Genomic DNA, 10,902 nt, shown 5'->3' on the forward strand with positions numbered 1-10,902 from the left:
GTCCATACGGGTAGAGACATGGGCATGTGTCTCAACTGTGTGTGACACACGGCCTATCACATGGGTGTGTGTTTTGGCCGTGTGTCCCCTACATATTTAAAACTACAAAATAGAATGCTCAGATATTTTCACACGGCCTGGCACACGGGCGTGTGGCTTGGCCATGTGACCCTTGCACCTATACACGGCCTAGCACACGAGTGAGTTACATAGGTAATAACAGAGACTAAGACATGGCCGTGTACCCTATTTCGAACGCCCATATGGCCTGACTACACGGGCGTGTCTCCCTTGCACCTAGGAAAAATTTTGAAATTTTGCGAAAAATTCTTTGAGTACCCGAATTAGTCCCGACTTATTTCTATTACATATTTTGGGCCTTGAGGGCTCATATAAAGGACAGTATGATTGATTTTTGATATGAATAAGAAATGATATGAAATGTTTGTACTTGGTCTGTAAAGTCCAGTAATACTCCGTAACCCTATTCTAGGGACGGATATGGGTTAGAAGTGCTACATTATTAAATTACGGTGACTAGATATGAATTGACCGATATTCCATTCACAATATATCAATATGTGGAATAGCCGGTATGATTTTTTACCTACTCACGACGTAATTCTTATTCCGAAGTTAGCATGTGATTTAGATTACATGCCATAATTTAGTATCTATGGCAAGCCATATTTGTTAGAGGAAGAGGCGAGGCATTGGCATCCTCATACGAATAGGCCACGATAGCCCCATTTAAATCTAAGGGGTGGCAAGGTGGACCCATCATCATTTCCCATGTAAGAACCGGCCTTGACGACCTTAGCATTAATGCCCTCACCATACCCCCTTTAACATGTAACGTCTTATTCTGATCCGTATCCTAAACATTTTATTTAACACAAGCACAAAATATTGCACTACATTTTTCTGCTCCTAGTCCTATGTCAGGTTGGGCCATTGGTCATCCATCCTTGATGTGGTTCACACCTGGGCCATCTTATTTCCCAATGACGGTAACGCTTACGATGGTGTATAGGCCATCTACGCATGAGGCACTAGCGGAGAGTACATTCGTTATCCCATCGACTTATAGGACTCCCTATAGTTACGCTCATCAACAAACACCTCTGAGATCTTCGTTCTACGAAGGTGGGTCATCTTCTCAACCACCTATTTATAAACCAGATGATGCACAAATGCAAGGATCTACAGCAACCAAAGGTAAACCCCGACAACCACAACCCTACCCAGATGCTGAACCTAGAAGGAATCCAACGCGTAACCATCAACCACCCCGATGTGGCACATATTCTGACTGGCATATGTACTGATGAATTATATATTGTATCATTTAAGAAAATGGAAGTTCTTTTGAATCTTTTTTGTACACAATCTGATTCTGGTACCATTAAACCCTAATCAAAATGGAAAATTACTTTGATTATTTTTACATAGCATAGCAATAAGATTTGATTTGAAAAGAAATATCAAATGTTTTTGTTCAAAATTCACATGAAGAAATATCAAATTTAGTTTAGATTAACAATGGCTAACAATTCCCATGAAGACTTATAATGTTTAATTTCGTTGTGAACATGATGGCATTTTACGGCTTGGGTTCTTACACCATTCGTATAGCCTCTGTTGGTTTGAACACTTCCAAATATCTATGTTGTTGCATATTTGAGTCGAGCACGGTCGACCTTTTGGTTTGCAATGTAATTCTCTATCAGGTAACTTATGTTCATCTAGGACTGGTGGGAATACATATCTCCATACGTTGAACAAGTTTTCTAATTTGAACACTTAGTTGACAAAGCTCATGGGATTCGAATGGAGATTCATACAACCTATAATTGCATGAGCGCATAGAAAATAAAGTGTATCAAATATCCCACAATCACAAGTCCTATAGAAAATAAAGTGCACCAAATATCCCACAATTGCAAGTTCTATTTCTTAAGTGTACCCGGTACACTCCCCCGGCAATACCTTGGTCCGGTCTATTGAGTTTCGTCATTCGAAACCATAGGTCGTTGCGCAAGTGACAAACTATGTGCATGCAGTTAGCTCCTGCCTTACTATTATTAATTTGTTCAAGTACCACTGGGCACCATGCATAGCCTAATTGCAATTTCCCAATATAACTTGCCGTTCGCTTTGGGAACAGTTCTGCCAAACGGAAGTATGTTTTTTTCACAATCGAGGCTATCGACAAATGACACATTCATTTTAAAACAGAGTTGATGCATTCCATTAGGTTTGAGGTCATGTGGTCATATCGTAGCCCATCGTCATATGCTTGTGTCCACTGTTCGAATGGTATGTTAGTAAGGTATACTGCCTTTGTCAAGTTAGTTGACCTCAATATTTCTAACATTTCAAGAAAACAGTTCTTTTGGATCTCATACCCTGTCAATATAAGTGTATAACGATGATTACATAGAAAGAAATATAAAAATGCAAACGGAATATTATAAACTAAATAATATTGGTAACAATTGAATACTCATATTGGTCACTTGTCGTCGCTCAGCAGTAGACCGATATTGCTGGTAGTATTCCGATTCTCTGATCTGAGATGACACATATTTTAGGTTGGAGGCAGACATGCCTCCTCAATCTAGTCAGAAAGAAATCCCAATCATCTGTTTTCTCCCCCAGTGTTATTGCAAATGCAATTGGAAGAATCCTCCGATAACCATCTTATGCCACAACCAACAACAACCGATGGGTATATCTACCACACATAAAGGTAGCGTCTATTTGTTCAAATGGCTTGCACTACTCGAATATATCCCAACATTGCTTAAAGGTCTAAAATAGACGCTTGAACACTCGACACCTTCGGAGCAAGCGATTGTTGTAGTATGCGAGACCTGTGTCAATATCTATTATGCAACCTGTTACGTACCTTTCTAGCACCTGACACTACTGTCATTCCTCGTTGTATGATACGTCTCACCCACTGTGCATCTTCTTCAAGGCCTTCTGCTTATCTATCCACACCTTGCGGTACGAAGGCGTGTAATTAAATTGCTATGAATATTAAAACTAATACAGTAGTCATCGGATCCACTTTCATCATCGGTAGTATTAGGCCCGTGATCATATTTGAATCCAGCTTCAGATGATCTCGTGAAATACTTGTAACCCTACGAGTACGTTAAATTAATTAGAAATAACCTAAACCCTAAATAAAACCTTAATAACCCAGTGATATTGTACCAGAGGCAACACATGTATGCAGACCGGTGAACTTTTTTATTGTCCATAACCCTATATTCTTCTTAACAGAATCCATTATTTTCTATGAGCAACTACCATATCGTATTGCACACTTCCCTCAAAACTTCTTAGATTTGGATTTAACCATGTGGAAGTTAACCCCGTTCTTGATGTTGTATCGCTTCAATGCTGCGAGAAAACCATCTTTACTGGAAAACTCCTTGCCCACTTCCAAATCACCCAAATCCAACGATGTACTTCCGTGGCCAGACCTCCTTTGTGGTAGTTCTGTAAACTCCAATGCATCCTCTGCCGAAAGATTGACATTATGTATGTGGGTTGGTGGCAAGTACACAGTGAATTGTAGATCTTCTTATTCTTCATTTTCACCCCTTTTACTGTCTTCAGGTTTAGCTAGAACAAGCTCTAGTTTAGAAAATAATGCAACTTCTAAACCGTCGACATCGAGCTCCTGTGGTAGATCCACATCGTATTCATTGCCATCTTTATTCTCCAACCCACCAACATCTATCGTGTTGGAAGTCCCCTCGCCAGTGGACGTCGTAAAGAGTACATCATCCCTTCTCGTGTATGTTTCAGAATGTCCAAAATCACATATTGATTGCCAACCACTGGAAATTGATATCATTCCCTAGTAAGTATTTTCAGCATTGAACATTGACCCATTGAGATGCATGTCTCATCCACTAACTACGTATCGTATAGAGGTCGTGTATTCCGTTCTACCACCAAAACTCAATGGTTCGGTGTTTTGCCTCCCACGATTGATATCTAAGATTAAGACAGATGAGTGTCTTCCTATTGATGATTTCGGGATATCATAATGGGAACTTTCTAACAAAGTGATTGGACTATCGACATTTTCAACTTTTCTCGCCTCTTGAACAAGAAGAGATGTTGAAGTTGCAAGTCCTTCATCTGACCTTGAAAATTTTACATATAACTTAAGAAACGATGATCCACTGTCAAGGTACGTTTGCACCATCGCCTCCAAGCGAACACCTTTAATATCAAATGAGTCATATATCATGGGATCAACTGAAATACAAAATCGGTACTTAATAGATGAAACTCTCATTGCCATAGATCCGAAGATTTTTCGCCTAATTTTTTTACGAAGTTTTATCAACTCTATATTTTGGTTAAAAACAAGTCACACTGTATTTTCTGATAAAAAAATCACGTCGTTTTGGGTGTCACGGACCTCACTATTTGTAATAAATAACAGCATAATTCGTCCACTCATTTTCAACCAAATTATCTGTCGAGAGAAATTCGAAACACGAAATATTAACACGAAAAATCAAAACATTATGCAATAAATATAATGCTTCATATAAATATTAACTCAAAAAATCAACTTATACCTTCCTTACGAACTTCTATTCTTCTAAACTTCTTCAATTTCTATTGTTCCAACTTATGCCACCAGAGGTTGAAATATGAGTCATTTATAGCATAAGGGATATCATCCTACTCCTTTTTGTAAAATGCCCCGGATAGTGGGGGTTGAAATTTGTAGAGGAAAAACACTCCAAGTAGGATGCACTATCAGAAGCAGTACTGAAAAAGGCGTCCAGCTGACAGCATTTTTAGTACTTTTGCTGACAGTGCATCCTACTTGGAGCATGTTTCCTCTACTAACCTTAACCCCCACTATTCGGGACATTTTTCACAAACCTTATCCTGGGATATTTTTTCAGAACCATCTCCTCAATTTTATTTTTTTAGAAACATCAGTATTAAGAAGGGCATCCAACTGGAAGCTTTTTCAGTACTTTTGTTGATTGTGCATCCTACTTAGAATGTTTTTTCTCTACAAAACTCAACCCTTATTGTCAAAATTATTTCTTCAAAACTCATCCCCTCAAAATTATTTTTTCAGAACCCATCTTGTACAGATTATTTTTTTTTAGAATCCCTAAACCTTAAAAATTAAATAAAACCCTAAACCCATAATTAATAAACACTAAAAATAAATAAAACCCTAAACATTAAACCTAAACACTTAAAAATTAAAAAAAAAACCCATTAAATCCTAACCTTAATTTCATAAACCTTAATTAGTAATTAGGGCATGAGAAAAATATGGGCAAAAATGCGCCTACATGGAAGCACTTCACTAAAGCGCATAGACGTTGGCGCATTTTACATGTCAGCAGGGAAAAAAACGCTGAGTTAGACATATTTTTTTATGTTTCTCCTAAAAACGACTCCAACTTAACATATTTTAAGGAAATTGAACTATTCTTATAATAATGAAGAAAAACGACCCATTTTTGTAATTTTTTGAAAATGAGCCTGGTCATTTTGTCTACATTTTCCTAAGCTGTCCAATTTTCTATTTTTGAATTTCTCTTGCTCAACCCTAGTGATTCATGTCAGATTCTCTTTCATCTTGATGCTAGTTTCTTTGGATTTGGATTTTCAAAGGTCCAAAGAAGTGGGCACCTTCTAGTAACCAATCTGGTCCAAAATTACAACACAAAATGTAAGCCCAGTCGGAGACAAGTTTATAGGACCAATCAAACCGATATCTGTTCAAAGATATTTATTTTATCCGAACCTGAAAACTCCAGATACTGCCATGGTTATGGAGGTAATGGAACATTAAAGAAAACAGCTGCTTCTCCCATTGTAAAGAAAGAAGACAGCAGCGATGAGCAGACTTTCGAGGCTTAAACTATCAATCCCCACCAACACTAACACTCTATTGATCTCTTTCAGTGACAAATTGTTTCCCATAACCCTCGAACTCCCTCTTACCTCTTCTTTCTCTCATTTCCCCTCCAAAATCAAGCCACGAAGAACAAAACAAAGCTACAGTCCCTCCCTTGAAAAGAACCTCCTTTTTAATCTCTGTAAGCATTAAATTGTTTCGTTTTTGTTCCTTTATTAAGCTCAGGTTTTATTCCTAGGCTGTTCTATGGTTCTGGGTGTTTCCTGTTTTTTTGTTTTTCTGCTTTAATTTCTCGAAATGAGTTGTTTTCATGCCTTTTTCTGGGTTTTAATAACTGAAACTAAAAACCCTCTTAAACCCTACTCTTTGAAAGCAAAAAATTGAAGCTGAAAGTTATGGGCTTTTTTTTATTGGTTGCCTTTTATTTTCAGGTCTTCAAGCAAGTAGTATAACTAATGCTGAAGTTGAAGAAAAAGTAGATGTTGAAGTTGCAGAAGGTTATACAATGACCCAATTTTGTGACAAAATCATTGATGTGTTTTTGACTGAGAAACCAAGAGTCAAGGATTGGAAAAAGTACTTGATTTTGAGGGAAGAGTGGAGTAAGTATAGAGAAATTTTCTACAATCGATGTAGAATCCGTGCCGATAAGGAGATTGATCCAACTATGAAGCAGAAATTAGTTTCTTTGGAGAACAAGGTGAAGAAGGTATAAAAACCAAAATGTTTGAATTTTTACTAGAACTTCTTTGATAAATACATGCGAATTTCAAATGTTTTAAGTGATTTTGGAACTTGGACACACCCAAAAACTCGCCCCAGTTGAACCGAGTTTTGTTGGGTACTTAGTGTTGTTCAAATTGGTATGTTGTTCAGTATCAAAACACTTAACAGTCAGAGTGACTACTGCTAATCTTCAATGGGGTCGGATTTGATTTTAGATGCTCCTTTTGGTTTTAGTGATAAGGATTGTGTGCTATGAATGTGATTGGTTTACTTTTATGAGATTTTGGAACTTGAAGGAACCTGAAAACTTGCCCCGAATGAACCAAGTCTTTGCTGGGGACTTTGTAGGCTCAAATTGGTATATTTTTCAGTATCAGAACACTTAAGATTCCTAGCTCTATCTCATATCTTTTCCTTTTTTAAATTGACTATTAGTAATCTATCATGGGGTTAAATTTGGTTTGTGTAATGATATGTATTCCTGAATGTGAAGGTTTTATGTGATTTTGGAACTCAAACAAACCCGAAAATTTGCACCGAGTGAACCAAGTTTTTGCCAGGGACTTAGTAGGCTTGGATTGGTATATTGTTTAGCATCAAAACACTTAGGATTGATAGTTCGATTTCGTTTCTTTTCAATACCTTCTTGAAGTGAATATTAGTAAACTAGTATGGGATTAAATTTGATTTTAGATACTCCTTTCTGTTTTAGAGATTCTGCAGTTTTTTCTCTTATAAGGAATGAGCATTGCAGATTGATGATGAAATGGATAGGCACTGTGAACTTCTTAAGGAGATTCAAGATAGCCCAACTGATATAAATGCAATCATTACAAGGCGGCGTAAAGACTTCACAGATGAATTTTTCCAATACCTCAATCTGGTTTCCGAAACATGTGATAGTCTGGAGGACCGAGATGGTAAATATTATGCATTACCTTTGCAGACTCAATTATTTTTATGGTTGAAAAGTGGATGCTTTAAGCTGCTAAAAAGTGGCAATGTCTGTAAAAATTAAATATGTTTCACTTGTACCTTTGAAGTTGGTCTAATTAGGGACCTTTTCCATTACATTTTTGGAACAGAGGTCTCCCGACTGGCAGCAAGATGCTTGTCCGCTGTTGGTACTTATGACATGACACTGGAGGCTGTGGAGAATTTAGATTCTGCGCAGGCAAAATTTGATGATATACTAAATTCACCTTCTGTGGATGTGGCATGTGAAAAGATCAAAAGCCTTGCCAAGGGAAAGGAACTTGACTCGTCTTTGGTTCTATTGATAAATAGTGCTTGGGCGTCTGCAAAGGACTCCACAACTATGAAGAATGAGGTATTGCTGTTTATAGTGCATCTTGGTCTCTTTCTTTGATCTATAGTTGTGTTCCTTAGGATTTAAGTTGTAGAATATGATGCAATGGCATGTATGTGAGTTGCTAAATTTAAACCGAGATAATCATTCAACCCATCAACCATTAGAATATAGTTTCTGAGAATAAGATGTCATAGGGCAAAGAAAATTCTCCTGTTAATTTAATCCAATTAAAAGCTGATGATTTAAACAAATTCATGTCTAGAAACCTTAAACACCTGAGATTGTCGATGTCAAGGATGTTTGCAATCAAACTTGGTTAGGTTCTTAAGTCTAACCCAGCTACTTCTAGGCTTTTTGTTCTTTCTTTTTCAGATTTCTTTTGCGCCATCTAATTTCAGGTTAAAGACATTATGTATCGGTTATACAAAGCAACAAAGAGCAGCCTTAAGAGCATGGCACCAAAAGAGATAAAGTTGCTCAAGCATCTTCTAAACATCACAGATCCGGAAGAGCGGTTCTCTGCATTAGCAACAGCTTTCTCTCCTGGAAATGAACATGAAGCCAAGGATCCCCATGCTTTATACACGTAAGAAATATTGTTCCCTTCTTCAGATTAAACGCCATCGATTATAGTGGCATGATGTTTTCCATATGGCTTCCTTTTCCTTGTTAAACAGTACCCCAAAGGAGCTGCATAAATGGATTAAGATAATGCTGGATGCATACACTCTCCATAAAGAAGAAACTGACATCAAAGAAGCTAAGAAGATGACTCAACCTGTGGTCATACAAAGGCTGTTCATCCTCAAGGAAACAATTGAAGAAGAATACTTGGATCAAACGACGGCACAGCGAACAGGGGATAAAACCAAATTGGAGGAGTTATGAACTATATGATTCTGTTTGTATCAATTTATACCCAAGACCATCAAGCATCTACTGTCAATGTCTTTTTTGTTAGAATCCATTCCATATTCAATTTATGAGTACATAACTCTTATTTCGATTTCACATATCATGCCATTTCAATATCAATTATAAAACTTTATTATTTATTTACCTTATTAACACGACTCGGATTCGGACACGGATAGATACACGGATCTAACCAACACACCAGTTTGGCACTCAGTGCCTCATCAAATAAATCCGAAGTAATAATTGAGCCCAGCATTATATAAATTGACACCTAGTATCTCATTGGTTATACCGAAGCAAATTGGCACTCAGTGCCTCATCGATTCGAAGGCAAAGAAATTTTTGAATTCTTCCTATCCTGATGCAGTAAGTTAACGAACCGACTGTGCAACCTTTTCAAAACATACAAAGCGGCCGTTCCTTGTACAAGTTGAAAAGGTTACCTTTTAAGGGACATGGACAAAAGCGTCAGCCCTATAATGTGGAGAAACGATAAATACTCGTTGAGAATGTTAAGCGCGGATTCTAAGCCTCATGAACCCTTTTGGGGAATTTCAACAACCTTTGGCTAAATAAGTTTAGTGGCTAATGATTTTTGAAGAAAAAGAAATAAATGTAATAGAAATAATTTTTTTTTTTGAATAATACGAAGGGAAATAAGGCTAAGCTTTTTGGGGGGAGAGTGTTTACAAAAAAGATGAGTGAAATTTGTGTCACTCCATCCCCTATTTATAGTACTAGGAAACCTAGTCTATTCCTACTTAAATTCTAAGAGATAAATACAAATAAATAAAGATAATTAAAGAAAATTAAAGATAAATGCTAAAATTAAATCTAAATAATTATCTTTAACAATTATCTTAATATAATTAAAAAATAAATAGAATATTTTTTTATAAAATCTTTTCTTTGCACTTTTACCCTCAAAGTCTTCCATACTTTGCATTTCTGGCAGCACTTCTCTCCTACTTCGCATGTTGGCCCATTTTATCTTTAAATTCACACTTTTTGTCCCCAAATTTCCTTTTGCCTTCAATTTAGTCCCTACATGATAAAAATCATAAATAGCTCAAATTAGTAGGATCATACTCAAAATAAATATATAATTAATACATAAAAATATGTCATTCTAGAGTATTATCAAATCCCCTTACTTAGCCCATGCTTGCCCTCAAGGATGATTCCTATCTACTGTGAAATTTAAATTTTACCATTAAAGAAATATCACTCCAAAGTTTTATAAAAAATAGGCATAATGCATATGAAAAATAAAGAGAACATTTAGCTTGCTTTAAGTAAAACTGAAAAAGTACTCCAATTAATACAAACAAAAATTAAAATCGACTTGGATTATTTCATGAAAATCAGGTAATTTACTAACTTACTAAGACACCTTATTTGATTCCAATTTTAATCCCCAAATGCAATTTTATTATTAATACATCACCTTTTTTTTTCTTTTTATACTTTTTTCTTTCTTTTTATCATTATTATAATTTCTTAAGAATACATTTAACCTTTTAACGCCAACAGAGATGACAACCAAGTGCCCACCCCAGTTACTCAGCCCAACATACTCCTAATTTATTATATTTTTCTTAAAAACATATCGAACCTTTTGACAAGAAGAGAGATGACAGCCAAGCACCACACCCCGGTTATTCAGCCCAACATATTCCTAAAAGAATTATTTAATTCTAGTTAGCGGAGTTACCTAACACGTCATACAACCTTTTGATGCGAAATAGGATGACAACCCAAGCACCCTACCCCGGTTACTCAGTCAGTCATATTTTAAGCTGTACTTATAACCACGGAAGCATCACAATTTATTATAATAAAACAAAATTTTAATTTGGAGGACGAGGGAAAAATAATCAAGTATCGAAAATAAGTTTCAACAACCACCTAACAGTTATGAACATAATTTTAGCATGTAATTGTGTTAAATGTTCTCTTTGCATTTAGACTTAATCAATTTTACTATAAGCAAGATAGGGTTAACTCTATTAATCATAAT

The 10,902-nt window shown here is 36.3% G+C and overlaps 1 protein-coding gene across 1 annotated transcript; it reads left to right on the top strand.

Annotated features, from left to right (window-relative positions):
* The first annotated feature begins 5,527 nt into the window (after positions 1-5,527).
* On the top strand, positions 5,528-8,975 carry LOC107915333 (uncharacterized protein At4g37920). Its single transcript, XM_041078798.1, has 6 exons — positions 5,528-6,107; positions 6,358-6,635; positions 7,407-7,572; positions 7,738-7,982; positions 8,363-8,550; positions 8,642-8,975. The coding sequence occupies exons 1-6, from the start codon at positions 5,906-5,908 to the stop codon at positions 8,850-8,852; spliced, it is 1,290 nt and encodes a 429-aa protein (XP_040934732.1). The 5' UTR covers positions 5,528-5,905; the 3' UTR covers positions 8,853-8,975.
* The last annotated feature ends 1,927 nt before the right edge of the window (positions 8,976-10,902 follow it).

The sequence above is a fragment of the Gossypium hirsutum genome, chromosome A10 (genome assembly GCF_007990345.1).
Source record: "Gossypium hirsutum isolate 1008001.06 chromosome A10, Gossypium_hirsutum_v2.1, whole genome shotgun sequence".
Classification (NCBI taxonomy): domain Eukaryota; kingdom Viridiplantae; phylum Streptophyta; class Magnoliopsida; order Malvales; family Malvaceae; genus Gossypium; species Gossypium hirsutum.